Here is a 20,115-nt window from a genome sequence, read left to right on the forward strand (position 1 = left end):
TTATGCTATTTGGGTTTACCTCTCATTAATTGTAATACAAATTGCATCTGAAGAATGAAAACAAGAATGGATTAGTGGCTGAAATTTTCAGTTGTCAAGAAATCCTAATCATAGGTTATGCTTTCTAGGTATGCTTTTGATCTTAAAGTCTTTTTCCACCAAATAAGAGTTTATAGACGTACTGAAATCATCACCGTAATTAGATTTCCAAACTAAGACCTACTTGAGTTACTTCTTTCTTCCCCATATAGAGCTACTGTGACAGAGGTCCAGTAAGACTTGATAGAATTTGAAGCAATTTCAATTAAAGAATCTCCTAGCCGATGCCTGTATGCCCAAGTATTATATTTTGATTTTCTACTATTTTCTACTATTTTCTTCATCATTTTTCTATTGTTTTTCTTTTTCTATTTGAGCAGTACCCAAAATCTGATTTTAGATCAACTTTCCAACCGCCAGAAGCTGTTATAAAGAGCCAACTTCCACCAACATAGGCCTGGCAACTATCTACATCAGATTGATTACATCTCCTGCATGTTATGTCATGCCTGAGTTGCTTTTTTAAGATCTAGAACCTTTATAACTATTTCTTGAGGTGTCATCTATTATCAATTTAATAGGAATCACAGAATTGAAATGGAAATATATTGATAACTTGCAGAACAAGAAAATGAAGATACAAAATACCCCAAGTAATTCAAGGAACTTGGATACGTCCTTCTTAAGCAAACTCAAGCGTAAACAATTTATTATTTGCTTATTACACTGCCTCTCACTCACTATTTATAATAGCCTTCTACTAATAAATTTCATAACTAACAACTGATATAACAATCTATTCTGATAGTACTCCTAACACAATTGTAGGTGATGTAACATCTCTGGCAACCATCCCTTCAGACATTGTAGTGGATGCTTTCTTCTTGGCAAAAGAGGATGGCACTGTTGCTGGTATTGCTCTTGCAGACATGGTATTCCAGGAGGTTGATCCTTCTATTAGGGTAATGTTGATGTTTTTTCTCTCTTTTTTCCCCTTCCCTTTTTGTCGTTCTTGTTGAGTTATTTACGAGGTGGACGTGTTCGCATTCATTTTAATCCACATTTATCTACAGGTGGAATGGTCTCAGAAGGATGGGGATTATATTCATAAAGGACTACAATTTGGAAAAGTTTCTGGTAAAAGTAGAAAATATCTAGGAAGCATATAAAAACTGTGTTGAGCATAGTGTTGGTACGGGATACGCTCCAAACACATGATTTGAAGTGTTTTATTTATTTATCTTTTAATTACTTTGATAAATGTTTGGGATATGCTGATGAGAACAGGGTTGTTTGGCAGTTTGGTTTGGTTAACTTTTCAAGGCTTTTCTTCCACGACAGTTTATTTAGGAAATTCAACGACAGGTTATTCTTATCCAAGTTGTTCAGTGAAGGCATATTGAACATAGGAAATCTAACTAGTAAGATCTTTGCCCTCCATGGCAAAATGACTATAGTGCTTTACTTTAGAGCCTGATATTTTGTGGCATTGGAAAATATGAACAAGTATGTTCGTTAGTCTGCTGGGTGGGTAATGGGTTGCAATGCAACCTTTATGACTAAAGTCCCATTCAAGGGCCCTTGGTAAAAAATCTTATCAAAAAATAACTTTATTAAGTTTTTCATTGGAAATGAATCTCACATTTGTTTTTGGAAAGACCGTTAGATTGGTATTAAGTCCCCTTCATGATCTGTTTTCCAGACTCTTTAGCCTCTCCCCCAAAATAATCATTTATTAACTTTTTTTTTGAACAGAAAACGAACTTTTCATTGATAAATGAAAAGGAACATAAAATGTTCAAGGATACAAACTCCAAAGGAGTGAGAAAGATAAAACATAAAGTTGAAAGAAAATAAATAAAATTACAAAGGAGAGCTAAAAGCATCCCAATTAGAATCAATCATGCTAGGTGAGTAATTGACGAAAAGATTGGAAAGAGCACACCATTGAGAAGCTTTGAATTTGGCAATGTGAAAACATTCCAACGGATGCCTTTTTAACCCTTCGAAGGTCCTTTGATTGTGCTCGAACCATAATTCATAAATAAGGGCTTTAAGACCGTTGACCCAAAGTAATGTAGCTTTAGGATTCATGTGTAGACCAAACAGCAACTGAAAAACCAAGTTCGAGACTGACTTGTCCATAACCCAAGGTAGATTGAAGATACCAAAAAAGGCAGACCAACAGGTTGCTGCAAATGGGCAGAAAAAGAAAGTGTGCAGCTGATTTTCGCTTGAGTTTACACAGAAAACACAAGCAGATGGCTGGAGAAACATATATGGTATCTTTTTCTGCATAATTTCAGCTGTATTGACCTTGCCAAACACAAGAATCCATGTAAGGACATTAACCTTCTTGGGGCTACCAGAATTCCAAAGCTTTGAGCAAAAATCTCGTGATAATGCAGCAAAGGGAGCCTTAAGGAGCTGACAGAAAAAGTCCCATTTTTATTCAGATTCCAAGAAAGTTTGTCTTCATCATCATTTAACAAAACCAAATTTAGATTGTCCAATAATTCAATATATTCAACAAATTCTCCATCTTTTAGCGACCTTCTAACTTCAATCCTCCAAGAGGAGGTGGTTGAATCCCAAGCTTCATGAACCGAAAGGTAGGGGTTCGAGGAAACCCGAAACATAAGTGGAAACTTGTCCTTTAAAAAAGACTCGCCCAACCACAAGTGATGCCAAAACAAAGTACGTTTGCCATTTTTTACTGATAATGAAGAGAATTTCTGTACCTTTTTCCACTGTTTTTGAATGTTGTTCCAAGGGCTACGACACCCCAAATTCTTCTTTTCTAGAGTGTTCCAATCAAAACAATCTGTTTCATAAATGCTGGCCACAACCCGGCGCCATAGCGCAGAAGTTTCCAAACTAAACCTCCAACCCCATTTCACAAGAAGAGCATGGTTCTTATTCAATAACATACCAATGCCCAAGCCACCATTTGCACTAGGGTGAGAAGCTAAATCCCATCGAGCCAAATGCTTTAAAGACCCATTTGAACCATCTCCCCAAAAAAATTTTCTGATATACTTTTCAAATTGCTTGCTGATATGTCCAGGCATTTGAAAAAGCGATAAGTAATACAAAGGGATGCTACCCAACACCGCTTGGCACAAAGTCAGTCTACCTCCTCTAGATAATTGATATCGCTTCCATCTATCGAGTTTCTTTAGGATCTTGTCCTTAATAGGGAACCAAAAGGCTTCAAGCTTTGGATTTCCACCTAAAGGAAGCCCCAAGTACATAATGGGCAGATGTTCAATTTTACAATTCCACTTTGCAGCAAACAACGCTACTTTTTGGGTATCAATATTAATTCCACATAATGATGATTTATCCCAATTTATTTTTAGGCCAGACAACCATTCAAATGCCTTAATAGTATCGAAAAGAATCTCCAACATATCATCATCATCCTTACAAAACAACAAAGTATCATCTGCAAACTGTAGATGAGAAACATGAACATGATTTCTGCCGACAATAAAACCTTCAAAAATACCCTTTTCATGTAGGCGATCCAACAAACTACTAAGCACATCACTGATTAAGAGAAAAAGGAAAGGAGAGAGAGGGTCTCCTTGCCTTAAACCTCTAGAAGCTGAGATTCTTCCTCTCGGTCGGCCATTGATGAATACTGAAAATTTTGTCCCTCTGATGCAACCATTAATCCAGCTAATCCATTTCTCTCCAAACCCTTTCTTTTGCAGGACAGCATCAAGAAAATCCCAATCCACTCTATCAAAGGCTTTTTCTAAGTCAAATTTTAACATCCAACCACTCATCTTCTTGACTCTATAGAAATTTACAAGTTCATTTGCAATTAACACTGGATCAAGGATCTGTCTTCCTTCAATAAAAGCACTCTGGTTCATAGAAATTGTGCTAGGGATCACCTTCTTGAGGCGCTCGGTGAGAACTTTGGCTATAATTTTATAAGTGGAGGTTGAAAGACTTATTGGTCTAAAGTCCTTTACCTTTTCCACTGAATCTTTCTTAGGAATAAGGCAAATGAAATTATCTTTAACACAAGCATTCAATTGGCCATTTCGAAAGAACTCAGCAAAAAGTCGCATAAAATCTCCTTTCCAATGCTGCCAAAATTTGATGAAGAATTCAATGGTAAATCCGTCTGGCCCTGGCGCCTTATTTCTTCCCAAATTTTTTAGAGCAGACCAAACCTCAGCTTCCTCAAAATTCCTTTGTAACCAGCTACTGTCTTGACAAGAGATAGGCCTCCAAGAGATGTCTCTTGGAGCAAAACGTGAAATTCCTTCACTACAGTACAAGGCATCGAAAAAGCTGGAGATTTCCTTCTCAATTTCTCTTTGTTTAACAAGAGAGACACCATTTCCATCCTTAATCTCAGAAATCCGGGCCTTCCTTTTGCGGGCAGCTAAGAATCTATAAAAAAAATTACTATTTTCATCCCCTGCCTTCAGCCAATGTACCTTACTTTTTTGTATCAAGTTTTGCTCCTCCATTACATACAAATTAAGTAAGTCTGTCTTCAAAGAACCTCTTCGTGCGATTTCATCCAAGGAGAGACCAAAATTCTCATCCTTAATATCCAATAAGGATATTTCAGCTACTATTTTATCCTCCGCTTCCTTTCGCTGCTTTTCATTCTGAGCATGCCAAATTTTAAGTGAAGATTTTACGTTACGAAGCTTTGAAGATATTACAAATCCTGCCTAGCCGTAAGATACATCTTCTGAGAGCTTGGATTCGATTATTCGAACACAGTTCTTATCTTCTAGCCAGGAATTAAAGAACCTGAAGGGAGAGGGGCCCCAATGAAAATCCCCAGCATCAAGAACAATAGGAAAATGGTCAGACGTTATTCGTTCCACTCTATTTACACTAGAATTGCTGAAGAGAGTGTCCCAATCTTGCGAAACAAAGAACCTGTCCAGTAATGAATGAGTACTATTGTTGCCCATTTTCGACCAAGTGTACTTGCCATTAGAAAGTGGAATTTCCATCAATTCTAATTCTTCAATTATACTATTAAATCTCTTCATTCCTTTTGTTATTCTACCTCCTGAAGACCTGTCTGATACCCACCTTGTGATGTTAAAATCTCCCCCCATACACCAGTATTTGTCTCTAAAGCCGGATATATTTCGTAATTCTGACCACAGATGCTTCCGACTTTTGTAATCAGTTGGACCATAGATGTTAGTTATAACAATTTCCTTTAAATTAAAGAATGAGATGGAGATTGACACTGAATGGCTGCCCTCTAATACTTCCCGAATCTGAATTTTAGTCTCATCCCAGAGGGTAAGAATCCCCCCCGATCGACCTTCTGAACCTTCTGCTTCAATGCTGGCCCACGCTACATCTTTAGAGCTCCATAATGATTTAATTGTCTCTTTGTCAATCTGGTGTAACTTTGTCTCCTGAAGCATTACAACATCTGGATTAAGTTTCAATATCATCTTCTTAACTTTCAGCCTTTTTTTATAATCACGAAGGCCTCGGACATTCCAGGAAAGTATCTTCATCAATCTTTCCTAACAGGTGAGAGAGCAATTCCAACCGAGTCAAAGAAGGAAGGAATTTGAATTTCACCCTCAATATTCGGAGGGTCCCCACAAAAAACTGACTTGTCTTGTGTAGCTGGAGAAAATAGGGGAGGGTCGAAAAGATTAGTCAACTCACCATTCAAGGAAAATTCAGCAAGATCCGTTGCACATTCTGCGTGAATATTCAAAAAAGGTGGAGAATCCTGACTACTGATGCTGATGTTTAGACCTTCCTCATCATCCGAGAATAAAGATTCAGTCATATTTAATTCAGATGGCTGCTTTTTGGTTGAATAAATGCAGCCGAATTTTAGGTACGGAAAATTACTAATTTTCTCTTTCTTGTCCAGATCTTGCTCACTTCCCATATTAAAAGAATTCCGCAAACTCCGTTGTATAATACAAGGGTTTGGATCATCTTTAGGGTTTGAATTAGTTGGCAGTAGTTCAGAAAGTTCCTCTTCTTCAATGGTCGCCTTATTTAACATCGAGATAGTCTCCTGATTTGAATAAATAAGACCGAGATCCTTGGTCAATCTAGATTTTGATTTTTTCCTTGAATAGGAAAAGGGCAATGGTGGGATACGATTATGTGATGATTTGTCACAGAGCGCTATCTGCGGGATTACTGAATTTAAAATAAGAGTTTCCTTGGCTCTTTTCTCTAAATCTCCATCTGTTTTGTTTTTAAAAGGGGAATTCAGATCTACCGAAATCGTAATTTCATTGGCCAACATATCAGTCTTTTCTCTTTCTTCATTAAAGTTCATTTCTCTCTATTTATTAACTTAATTTTGCATTTTAAATTATGATCCTTCTTCCCAACAGGGACTCGGGGTCTCTTGGTCATACTGGCTTAGAGGTCTCAAGTTTGAACTTTCTAGTGAGCTTAATATAAAAAAACACTTAATATCTCTTGGGCCTAGGTCTTGGGGCAGGTGCCCCTGGGTATAGGGGAGCAAAGCTCCGACTCCCAGTTATAAAAAAAGAAAAAAAAGAAGAAAAAAAAGAAAAAGAAAAAGAAAAAGGAGGATTCTTCTTCCCTTACCCACCATTTTCATTTTAGAAGACCATTTTTTGAATATGAATCTTGGATTTATTCGTTTTGTTCTCCTTGTTGCCCAGAGTCCATCTCTTTCCCAACTCTAGTGACTATTGCATGTGAACTTTTGAGCCTTCACCCACATTCTCTTGTAAATCTTTCGTTATTCACCATTTTCTTTGTCAATCTCTTGGAGGCTGAAGTCGGAAGATAAGATTTTTCTCTTGCTTGGTCTCTTGGTGATTTGAATATGTTGGAGATTCCAACGTATTCAAATCACTTGGGGAGGATTCACACCACGAGCCTTGTCCAAAGATCTTCATTTATTGTTTTGGGTTCTTAGTGGTACGTTTGGTGTTAGAGGGCACCAAAAGATTTGGATCATGTATAATGTATTATGGGAGAAGGTGCACGTTGGTATGAAAATTTGGGATATATCTCTTGAAATGTTTGGTGTTAGTTTGGCTTCCAACGGAGGTTGTCAAGAGGTGCTTATTCATACTCCTTTTTGTAATAGTAGCTGGTTTCTTTGCTATTTTGTGGAAATCTACTTAGAGAAAATTAAGGAGGTCTGGGAATGTCTCATCTTAACCACGGGTGTAAGTTTTTTTTTGGTGCTTATCCTTTCTTTTATATTCTTAACCCCGGGTGTAAGAAACCTTTTCGAAAGGGAGGTTGATAGATGGGCTGCACTAACAAAGAAGCTGGATGGGGTGATCCTCGGCCAAGGCAAGGATAGAATATGGTGGAAAGCAGACAGCAAAGGAGTGTTTTCTGTCAAGTCAGCTCTATTGGCCATCACGACCCCTTCCCATACACTAAACACGGCCACAACTTCCCTTATTTGGAATTGGAACTTTAGAGTCCCGAAGAAGGTAGAAGCCTTCCTATGGACTCTTTTCTACCGAGGAACCAATACAGCAGAGCATCTACAGAAAAAGCTTCCCTACTGGGCTCTTTCCCCTAGCATTTGTGGTATGTGTTTGTAAAATTCAGAATGTGTGGACCATCTCTTTTTACACTGCTTGTATGCATCACAGGCTTGGAATTTTGTGGCTTCTGTCTTAGACTTCTCCTTTTGTCTCCCGAGGAATATAGATGATTTCATAGCTGAAGGTTTTGGTGGTAATGCCCTCAAAGGAAAAGCTTATGTCCTTTGGAATTGTGCAGTGAGGGTGCTCCTTTGGCGAAATAAAAATAGCAGAATTTTTTAGGACAAAGTTGTTCCTATAGATTCTTTTTTTGTGAATATCAAGCATACGGCTTGGTGGGCTACTATCCATAAGAAAGTTTTTTGTAATTACAGTCTTCTTTTGATTTTGCAAGATTGGAAAATTGTGATGGTATAGTCTTTAGGGGAGGGTTCTCTCTATCCTCTGCCCTAGGTTTTCTTTCCCCTCCTTTGAGGTTCTTTGCTATTAATATCATCGATGTTTCTTATAAATAAATAAATAAATATATATATATATATATATATTCTTAACAATTAGAATTGTTTTCTATAATTGTTATTGTTTTGTTTGTGGGCTCCTATATTTTTCTTTTGCGGTACTCTTTTGTGAACTTTCTTCGATCTCAATTAAAGTTTTTTTCTTTTATTTAAAAAGAAATTTATTTGACAAATTTAAATTTGAAAGATTTTTTGGCCTTTTAGTGGAATTTATTCGGTTGGAATATGTTTTCTCTACAAAAAGTGATAATTTACTTAATGATGCCTAAATTTTTAAAAAAGTCTCATTTAAATGACAATATAACTATATAGATATTGATATTGAGAGCGTTAAATATGTAAAAGTATAAAATTATATATTTTATTAAATGTGTTTTTAATATATCTGCATCCTTATTTAGTGGAAAATGGTATACTGTATGTCCATATCATGCATCCATTTCTGTTTTTTATACGAAAATAGAGGAAAACATTCTCATCAATGAAAATTTCCTAAAATGTTTTATATGCAGGGCAGGCACGAAGCATCCTTATAGCTGAAAGGGTGGCACTAAACTTTATGCAGAGGATGAGTGGAATTGCAACTTTAACTAAGGTACCTTTGTTTCCTTTATGATGCAATCAAGAAGTAACTTATAGTAACAATTTCTTCCGTGCAATATTAAAATGGATCGGAATATTCATTCCGAAAGAAAATTAAATGATTATCTTTTTCTTCGTGATGTGGCTCTCAAATAGACAAGTATCTGTCCTTCTGTCCTGGATGTTATTCATGGCCCATTGCACCTAATACGTAATTTTAGGAGAAATTGTTGCTTCTTCAAATCAGTTCTTTAAATAATCTAACATCTTCACAATAGTATTTGAATGAAAATTATTTAATTAACTAGGATATCCGGGTATTTGTATTAAGGTTATTTTAAATTTTCAACCATCATGTTGTTCTAATTTTAGCATGACATGATTATTATTACACAGTTTTGATGTTTTATTTATCTAATAATCGGTCCTTATTGAAATATGTTTGCATATGCTAATGTACTTTAGTCATCTAGTCTCCGGCGATGTTTCTGTCTGAGTTTTTAGAGAAGTGAGGTGTCATAGTGTCCATGTTTTAACTCCTGTCTTTTTCTGGTTCTTAGTTTCATTAATTAGCAAAGAAAATACTGAAGATATATATATATATTTTAAAATAACTGCTAGAGTATATCATTGTTCATTAGCTTTGGCATCTCTTTTTGCTTGCCTAGAAAGAATTATGAATGCCTATTGGAGTTTTTTGGTGGATCGCTCCTCAAAGGAAAAGCTCAAATAGTTTGGAACTGTGGAGCTAGGGCTTTATTATGGCTCCTTTAGAAAGAGAGGAATAGTATGCTTTTTGAAGAAAAATGTTCTTTGGAGGATATTTTTGCACTAGTGTACATACTGCTTTTTGGTGAATCACGAACCACAAGATATTTTTTTTGTAACTATAGCTTCAATTCCATTGTAAATGATTGGAAAGCTCCTATCGTTTAGTGTTTAGGGGAGGGTTTTCTCAACCCTTTTCCCTTGGGTTGTTCATCCTTTTTGGTGCTGTTTTGAATATATGTCTGTATCCAAAATATATATATATATATATATATATATAAAACTGATCGTTGTGGCCATTTTCTGAAAAGATCAGACCAGTCCCTAGTGTCTAGTACACTTGGATTTTATAGTTTTTTTTTTGTTCATTTCGTGTTTCAGTTAGTATTAAGAAGTATATGGCATCCATGATTTTGCAGGCAATGGCAGATGCTGCAAGCCCTGCACGTATTCTGGAAACGAGGAAAACAGCCCCAGGCTTACGTTTGGTGGATAAGTGGGCGGTGTAGATCACTTCCTTGGTTCTATTTATTCAGTACATTTTTTTTGGCCTTCTACACTTATTATTTATTGATATTTTACAGGTGTTAATCGGTGGAGGTCAAAATCACCGGATGGGGCTATTTGATATGGTGTTGATAAAAGATAATCATATATCAGCAGCTGGAAGCATTATAAATGCCATTAAATCTGTTGACTTGTATCTGCAACAAAGAAATCTTAAAATGGACGTTGAGGTATTTTCCGTACTCTTAATATTTTTTATAAGCTTTTCATCAATTGTTTTTCTAGCTATTTTGAATTTTTTTATTCGTTATTAATTATTATATTGTATTTATTATCTTCCGTTTCTCCAAATTGCTAGGAGTTCCTTCTGACTAGTTGATGCGACAAAAATACTTTGTTTTTTTTAATAGGAAAAAAGTTCATTAAATTGAAAAATTTCAAGAGGAAAGAAAGATAGCATATCCAACCTAACCAACACAAGATAGGTCATACAAACACCTTAATTGACATGAATTAAATCAATTAAGAGAGAATGATCATAACAAATTTTTTAGAGAGCCCTCGAAGAGGAGCAATGGGACGAGGTAATTTGACATCCTTAGTTTCTTCTTAAAATTCTACGTGCTCCTGGAAGATCCTCCTACCTTTACTTCTTTCAACCAAATTTCCCATGTTACCCAATAAAGCACTAATCCACAAAGGATTAGATATTAGTGGGAGAACCAAAAGTAGCAGCCTCTCTCCCATTGACATTAGTGGGAGAACTAAAAGTAGCAGCCTCACTAGTTAAGGTTCTTATAGCCCTTTAACATGCATGGGAGAACCAAAAGTAGCAGCCTCACTAGTATCTTTCTTGTTGATTTCCTCTGCAAGAACAACCTCCTCGATTTTTGAAAGACTTGTATTGTCCTGAAGAAGCCTGTTTAGTAATCGTAGATGTCCAAAGAGTGAGCTTTCATATTGCTGCATTCTGTGTGGTAATCTTGCATGATTTGGGATCCTTGCTATACGGACATCCAAAACAATACAAAAATGATGGATTATTGGATAACCATGGATAATGGTGGTTTTTTTTAATGTGATTGGCTTAATTAATTTTCTCGAAAAACTTTTATCCTTCACTAATTAGCAATTCTTTAACCCTTTTTTAAAATAAACTTTGTATTTTACTTTAATGAATCAATTTCATATATACTAGTGGTAAAATTATCCTTCACTAATCAGCAATTCTTTAACCATTTTTTAAAATAAACTTTGTATTTTACTTTAATGAATCAATTTCATATATACTAGTGGTACAATAAGTTATAAACACTTATAGAGTAGAGGGGAATCAGGGATTCGTACCTGTATTTCAAAAAACATTTCTCAAAGATTGTTCATCTTTGATTGACATATGAGATCAAACTATGAACAACACCACTTGGAAACTCCTATAAATTGAGATACTTAATATATGTTAGGTCATTGTGTAATATGACCTTGCTAAATCTATAAAAAATAGAAGTAGAAATCAAGACATGAAAAGAACCAAATTAAGAGAGAGCTAAATTGTCGTATAACAAAGAATAGAGTGGAACTCCATATATATACACGTAGGAGATGAATAAGTTGGAAAACTTTTGAGATTCCAACACCTTTTTAATTTTATTTTTAGATATTTTTTTTTAGATAAGAAACTTGTATATTCCATGAGGAAAACAAAAAGGAACAACCTAAGGGCTGGGTAGAGGAAACCCCACCCAAAAGGATTACACAATCACTTTTCAATTGTTCAAAACCATGGAAAGGTTGTAGTTACAAAAGAATTTGCTATAGTTGATGCACCACCAAGACGCAGTGTGCTATACATTTCTACAAAAAATCTCGAAAGAGGAAGACTTATCTTCAAAGACTCGAAGATTTCGTTTCAACCAAAGATGTCAAAGGAGAGCTCTCGAAGCACACCACCGCAAAAACCTTGCTTTTTAAGGGAGACTCCAACCATGAAGAACCTCTATTAGCCAATCATCTATACGACTAGGGAAACAAGTTGACATACCAAAAATATCCATAAGAAAAAGCCAACCACGAGCCGCGAATGAGCATTGAATGAACATATGGTCAATTGACTCAGTGTTAGACATACATAAGCTACTAACAGAGGGGGATAACACCCAGTTTGTGCACTTCTTTTGGAGTTTTTCATGGGTGTTCAAGCTTCTGTGTGCTAGGGACCATAAGAAAACCTTCTCTTTTCTTGGTGAAGAAAATTTCCAGATTGCTTGAATAAGAGCAGACTTCAAAAAGGGGGTGCATTCCACCATTTTCATACAGGCTAACCTAGTAGAAAACATTCCCCCTTTACCTATAGACCATCCAACCCAATCCTCCCCTTCCCCTGGATGCACCACATCAATGACTTGAATCAGGCTTATCCAACTTTCGATTTTCCAGTCAAAGAGACCCCTTATGAATCCCAAGTCCCAATCATTCTCTGCACTATTCCAGCACTCTGCCACCATGGCCCCTTTCTTCGTGGAGAGATTAAACAAGTCCGGGAAAGAGTTTTGGAGAGCTCTTTGTCCTAGCCATTTATCCGACCAGAACTTGATACGATTCCCTTTTCGCACTTTGAAGTCAAGGAACTCAGAAAAAAATCTGCTATTCTTCATGATATCTGTAGAGACTAAGGTTGGAGAGAATCCAATGTTATGTATTCTCATTATTAAAGTCTATATATATAGACAAATATACAAGGTTGACCTAATCCTATAAAGAGAAAGTAAAGGACAAATTAATATTAATATACGAATATAAAATATACTAATATCTATACTCTAACACTCCCCCTCAAGTTGGTGCATATATATTAATCATGCCCAATTTGTTAGACAAACAATCTATTCGTGCTCCATTCAATGCTTTAGTAAAGATATCTCCTAGCTGCTCTCCAGTCTTCACATACCCTGTAGCCACCAATCCTTGCTGTATTTTCTCACGTACATAATGACAATCAACTTCAATGTGTTTTGTTTGTTCATGAAATACTGTATTAGATGCAATATGAAGAGCTGCTTGATTATCACACCAAAGTTTCATTGGAGTGGTGATGCCAAATCCCAATTCAGTCAGAAGCTGATGTATCCATACTAATTCACACACTGTCTGTGCCATAGCTCTATATTCTGATTCAGCACTCGAATGCGACACCACGTTTTGTTTCTTACTTTTCCAAGAAACTAAATTACCTTCGACAAATACACAATATCCCGAGGTTGATCTTCTATCTTCCTTATAACCTGCCTAATCAGCATCTGAAAAACATTCAATATTAAGATGACCATGATCTTTATATAACAAACCACGTCCAGGAGCACCTTTCAAATAACATAGAATATGTTCCAATGCGATCCAATGGTCAGTCGTAGGAGAACTCATAAATTAACTCATAATACTGACTGGATAAGCTACGTCTGGCCTTGTAACCGTAAGATAATTCAGCTTCCCTACTAATCTCCTATACTTCTCAGGATCTTTCAACAACTCCCCTTCCTTTGTAAGTTGCAAATTAGGTATCATTGGGGTACTACGTGGCTTAGCAGCTAACTTTCCTATTTTAGTTAACTTTCCCCTTCTTGCTCCTTATTACCTCAATTCCTAAGAAATATTTCAGCACTCCCAAATCCTTCGTATGAAATTGACTATGAAGGAAAGTTTTGAGTGATAGGATGCCTGATGAATCATAACCAGTAATCACAATATCATCAACATATATAGCCAGTAAGATAACACCAGACTCAGTTTGTTTATAAAAGACAGAATGATCCGACTTACTCTTCTTCATTCCAAAGTTCTCAACCATCTGACTGAATTTTCCAAACCATGCTCGTGGACTTTGTTTCAACCCATATAAGGATTTACGAAGACGACATACCTTTCCATTCTCCCTCTGAGCAACAAAACCTAGTGGTTGCTCCATATACATTTCCTCTTGAAGATCACCATGGAGGAAGGTATTTTTAATATCAAGCTGTAACGGCTAATGGTGAATAGATGCCAAAGAAATGAATAACTTAACAGAAGCCAATTTAGCAATCGAAGAAAAAGTATCACTATAATCAATTCCATAAGTCTGCACATATCCTTTAGCAACAAGGCGAGCTTTCAAATGGGCAATGGATCCATCAGGATGAACTTTAACAGCAAACATCCATTTACAACCGATAGGTTTATTTCCTGCAAGAAGAGACACTAAATCCCAAGTACCATTGTCATCTAAGGCAGTCATTTCCTCCAACATAGGAGCCTGCCAACTAGGATGAGACAAAGCTTAATGAACAGTTTTAGGAACAGATACAGACTCAAGGGATGCAAGAAACGAACAAGTAGGTGAGGACAAATGGTTATATGAGACAAAAGAAGAAACAGGATAAGTACATTTACGCTTACCTTTTCTAAGATCGATAGGAAGGTCACTTGTTCCTGGATCCTCAGGTGAAGAAGCTGCTATCAAACCAAGGCCTCCCTTTTGCTTTGCCTTTGGGAGGAAGAGTACCCAGCTGTGTCCCTCTTCCCCGTAGATACTCACAATAATCTTTCTCCATAAAGCATTCAGCTCTTGAGTGAATCTCCACAGCCATTTAAGAAGCAGACTGTTGTTCTTTTGCTGCAAAGCTCCTATCCCAAGACCACAGGGAGTCTCGTCTTTCCCCAATTAACTAGGTGGCTGCACGAGCTTTTCGAAGTTCCTCTATTCCAGAAAAAATTTCTAGTCAATTGCTCAATATCTTTTATAACCCTCGCGGGGGTTTTTAGGACAGAGAAGAAGTAAAGGGGACTACTAGTAATGACCGATTGAGCAAGCGTTAGCCGATCACCTTTAAAAAGAGTAAGATTCTACCACTTATCAATCTTTTGCCTTACTTTGTCAATTATCGGAGCCCAGAAGGATTTCTTATTGTAATTACCTCCCAAGGGTATACCAAGGTAGAGAAGGGAAGCCATTCCACTTTGCATCCAAGGACTGCAGCCTTAGCTTGCAACTGATTCTTTGCCACATTAATTCCAATGAGAGCTGTTTTTCCCAGATTTAGAGAAAGAACTGAAGCTTAAACTCGTTTTATTACTTGAATATTTAGCTTAAACTCGTTTCTATATGCACATCACAACTCCCAAGACCTTGCACTGTAATTCCCAATGAAAAATTTGGGATTCTATGTGATTAATTTGGTTCTTCAACCTTTCAACTACATTATTTTTGTGGAAACTTTCATTGCTATGGATCTATGTCAGCGCTTGGTTAAACCATGGTGGCCACTCATCTAGGACATTAACCAAATGTTATTGTACCTCGAGGGATGCATATATTGACCTAGACACTTGTAGATATATATATATATAATCGAATGTGCGCTTGTAGTTAAATATAATATTAAATAAGTGTACACTATGGTTTGTTCTGATATATTATAGCTTGCTTTTAGACCCGAGTTCTATTCTTTCTATTCTTTCTCAATTGTTTATGATTATTTTGTTGATATACTTCAAATGCTACTTTTTGTTCTTCTATTGAATATTGTTCGATGGAACTTTATTGTTCTTGGTTATATTTCAATCCATTTCCAGGTTGAGACCAGGACTCTTGAGGAAGTACATGAGGTACTACACTATGCAACTCAAAAGAAGACGTCCTTGACTAGGATGATGTTGGATAATATGGTAGTTCCACTCCCAAATGGCGATGTTGATGTGGCCATGCTTAAGGAAGCTGTTGACATTATCAATGGGAGATTTGAGACCGAGGTAATGAGTAATACCAGCATGGCTTGCAGTATAGGACTTGGATGATTGAACAAATCAGTTTTATCAAAGACTTTTAACTTTTTTTTAATGAGCTTAAAGAATAGGTAAGTCTTGGTTAATCCATTGTTCCATAAGGGTTATTTGTTTATAATATAAGTAGTAAAACTGTTACAAGAAGTTTCCTAGTATTATTGTTTTGGCTAAAGAAAGGACATTTCACTTGAATTAAAATTCCTCGATCAAATTCTTGGGGCGGGCGTGGGTGCCCCAAGTATAGGAGAGCAAAGCTCTAACTCCTGGTTATCAAAAAAATAAAATAAAATAAATCCTTGATCTTTTTCTTTTTTTCTTTTGGTGATGAGAAACACATTTCATTGATAAGATGAAATATACAAAAGGAGAAGATCAATAAAAAAGCCCTCCAGCTCATCAAAAGAACATTCAAGGTATAAGATAAAAAAGATGCATAGTAACATTTACACCAATCGAGACCCAAGACCAAACCTTGATCAAATTCTTATGCCAACAGATTGAGTTATTGATGGATATTGTTACTAACAGGTGATAATAGTTGGATATTAGGTTCTGCTCTTTTGAAGTATGACCATTTTGGTTTACGTAGCATTTAAGTTTGATAGATATTTGACAATGTGATACTCCAATAAACCGACCTTATGCTAGAGTGTCCGGTTAATAATATTAATGCATGAACATTATTAAAAAAAATATTGGACAAAAACGAAGAATTTTCTATGAAATACATTGGATTTGTGTTTACTTATATTTTTTTATGGATGTAATACATATTTGAGTACCTCTCTTTGGGTGTCGGTTTCTAAAGCCTTATAAAAAACCTCTCTATACACAGAAAGTATCCTAAATAGCCACCTCACAACATTCCCATTAGTTACATATGATCCCGCTTGCAAATACGCTATCTCATGATCTAATTTATAGGAATCCCCTTCCCCCTAATCCTCTTCCTACTATACACATGGGGTCTAAAAACTAAGGATAGAGACACCAGAGAGACATACACGAGAAAAGAGAGAAGAAATAAATTCTCAAAATTGATTGATCAAAGATGAGGAATAGAGACACTATTTATAGGTTACAAGAGGAAACAAAATCTAGGAATAACCTCCTAACTTCCCTAACAAAAAAAGAGATTTATTTGCTAAATTTAAACACAAAATCTAAACAACTTTAAAACAACTTCTAACTAAGTCCACATAATCTTAACTTCTAACTAATTCAACACTCCCCCTCAAGCTGGACTATACAGATTGAACAGTTTCAGCTTGATCAACAACCTTTCAAATACGGGTCTCAAGAGTCCTTTTGTTAGGATATCTGCAACTTGATCTGATGATGGAACATACATCAGATTTATAATTTTCTCTTCAATCTTCTCCTTGATAAAATGTCTGTCAACCTCAACATGTTTAGTACGATCATGATGCACTGGATTGTGTGCAATAGCAATTGCAGCCTTGTTGTCACAATAGACTTCCATTGAACTATCAAACCTGATCTTGAGTTCTTGGAGGAGGAGTTTCAGCCACATTATCTCACAAATACCATGAGATAATGCCCTGAATTCAGCCTCAGCACTACTTCTTGCAACAACTGATTGTTTCTTACTCCTCCATGTAACAAGATTACCCCATACGAAGGTACAATATCCTGTCGTAGATCTCCTATCTTGAGTAGAACCTGCCCAATCAGCATTTGTAAACACCTTAATCTTTATATCATCATCCTTTCCGAAAAATAATCCAAGCCCTGGAGTTCCTTTAAGATATCTAAGAATATGATACACGGCTTCCATGTGTTCTTCAGTAGGAGCATGCATGTATTGACTTACAACACTCACTGCAAATGCAATATCCGGCCTAGTGTGGGATAAATAGATTAATCTTCCAACAAGACGCTGATATCTCCCTTTATCAACGGGTACCCCATCTAGGCTCTCTCCCAACTTATGATTGGGACTTATTGGAGTATCAGATGGTTTACATCCAAGCATTCCGGTTTCCTTCAAGAGGTCTAGTACATATTTTCTTTGACACACAGATATACCAGTTCTGCTCCTAGCAACTTCAATCCCTAGAAAATACCGAAGTGTTCCCAGGTCCTTTATTTCGAACTCCTTTCCAAGTGCCTGTTTTAGTCTCTCTATTTCTTCATGATGGTCACCTGTGACAATAATATCATCGACATAAACAATGAGGATGGTGATCTTACCTTGAGAGTGCCTATAGAACATTGTATGGTCAGTTTGAGCTTGGGTATATCCTTGTTTACAAACAGCCTTTGAAAATCGCCCGAACCATGCACGTGGGGATTGTTTTAAACCATAGAGAGATTTCTTCAGCTTACACACCTTTCCATCATACTTATCAATGTCACATCCAGGAGGAAGGTCCATGTACACCTCTTCTTCCAAATCTCCATTGAGGAATGCATTCTTGACATCCAGTTGTTGTAGTTTCCAATCCAGATTTGCAGCAAGAGACAAGAGGACACGGATTGTGTTTAATTTTGCAACGGGTGCAAATGTCTCCTGATAGTCTACCCCAAAAGTCTGAGAGTATCCTTTGGCCACCAATCTTGCTTTATATCTTTCAATGGACCCATCAGCCTTATATTTGACAGTAAAGATCCATCGGCATCCTACCGTTGGTTTATCTTGAGGACGATCAACTACTGTCCACGTATCATTAAGCTTCAAAGCCTTCATTTCATCATCTACCGCATTTTTCCACTGTGGATTGCTCATAGCCTCTTGAATGGATTTTGGTACCTCATTGGCTTCCAGATTGAGAGCCAAGGTCTGAACTGCTGAAGATAAATGACTATAACCAATACATCGAGCAATTGGATGTTGAGTACACGATCTCACACCCTTCCTAAGTGCAATAGGAAGATCAAGATCATTAGTATTGTCTTGAGGCACAAGGGTAGATTGTTCAGTACCTAAGGACGAGATGGATTCATGACTTTGCTGTTGAGGCTGTGGTGGCTCCACTCCTCTTTGAACCGTTTGTCGCCGAGAATAAACAAGAGTCTCAGGTTGCTTGTCACTTCGATTTGGGTTTACTTGATCATCTTCATTATTACAGGAAATAATAGGAACTGACTCTTCTATCTGAGTAATTGGGACGATCGGGATAGGTATTTTTGGCTGAGGTGACTCGGTATTCATCAATCTCAGGTATTTTTGACTGAGGGGACTCAATTCTAGTATTTAGATCGTCAATCTCCCAAAAATTTCCATCAAGACTACTTGTAATAGGCTCACTCTCCCCCTGAGGGGAATTTAGGGAGAAAAAAGATTGAGACTCAAAAAATGTGACATCCATGGTAGTGTAAAATTTATTGGTGAATGGACAATAGCATTTATAGCCTTTTTGAGTAGGAGAGTAACCAAGGAAGACACACTTTCTGGCTTTTGGCTCCAATTTGTGACGTTCATGATCATAAACATGAGTGAATGCAGTACATCCAAATATTTTGAGGGGAATTGTGAGGACAGATCGGATTTGCGGATAGATAGTGAGTAAGATTTCTAGTGGAGTGTTAAATTTCAGAACACGAGAGGGCATCCGATTAATGAGATACAAGCAGTAAGGACAGCATCACCCCAAAAACAGTTAGGAACAGAATTGGTGAACATGAGAGCACGAGCAGTTTCTAAAAGATGCCTATTTTTCCTTTCAGCTATACCATTTTGTTGGGGGTAATGACATAGGAACTTTGGTGAATGATTCCATTTTGAGACAGGAAAGTTCCCAATATTTGATTGAAATATTCTGTCCCCTTATCTGTGCGAAGAATTTTGATTCTCGTATTAAATTGATTATGAATGAGAGAATGAAACTGTTGAAAGATTGATGCAGTTTCTGATTTTTCTTTAAGTAAATAGACCCAACAAACCCTAGTGTGGTCATCAGTGAAGGTAAGGAACCAACGTTTACCGGACATAGTTTTGATGCGAAACGGCCCCCATAAATCACTATGAATCATTGTGAATGGACTGGATGGTATATACTCAACAGAAGGATAAGATGTACGAGAGTGTTTTGCAAGTTGACACACTTCGCAAGTAAAAAGGTCATCTTTATGAAAAAGTGAAGGGTACAAATGTTTAAGATACTGAAAACTCGGGTGCCCTAAACGGGGATGTAAAAGTAGAATTTGTTGTTCCCTAGAATTCGACTCACTACCAACCTGGAGAACTTGTTTATTTCTTAGACTTGGTCCTCTGAAGTAGTAGAGCCCTTCAAAGCCATCAGCATTGCCAATCGTCGTTCCCGTTATCAAGTCCTGAAACAAGCACTTAGAGTCAGTGAACAGGGCTTGACACTTTAAATCATGAGTTAACTTCTGAACAGAAATTA

General features: G+C 36.7%; 1 protein-coding gene across 4 annotated transcripts in view; it reads left to right on the forward strand.

Annotated features, from left to right (window-relative positions):
• QPT (quinolinate phoshoribosyltransferase) overlaps window positions 1-20,115 on the forward strand; it is a 41,441-nt gene that overhangs the window by 3,090 nt on the left and 18,236 nt on the right. For all 4 annotated transcript variants that reach the window (XM_022299667.2, XM_022299669.2, XM_022299668.2 and 1 more), the window contains 6 exons: window positions 868-1,001; window positions 1,113-1,176; window positions 8,584-8,666; window positions 9,841-9,924; window positions 10,006-10,158; window positions 15,536-15,712. In XM_022299667.2, coding sequence (XP_022155359.1) covers window positions 868-1,001; window positions 1,113-1,176; window positions 8,584-8,666; window positions 9,841-9,924; window positions 10,006-10,158; window positions 15,536-15,712 — 695 coding nt within the window. The remainder of the gene's footprint in view (window positions 1-867; window positions 1,002-1,112; window positions 1,177-8,583; window positions 8,667-9,840; window positions 9,925-10,005; window positions 10,159-15,535; window positions 15,713-20,115) is intronic.

This window comes from Momordica charantia (genome assembly GCF_013281855.1).
Source record: "Momordica charantia cultivar OHB3-1 chromosome 9 unlocalized genomic scaffold, Mcharantia_2.0 BLBB01000009.1, whole genome shotgun sequence".
Lineage (NCBI taxonomy): Eukaryota > Viridiplantae > Streptophyta > Magnoliopsida > Cucurbitales > Cucurbitaceae > Momordica > Momordica charantia.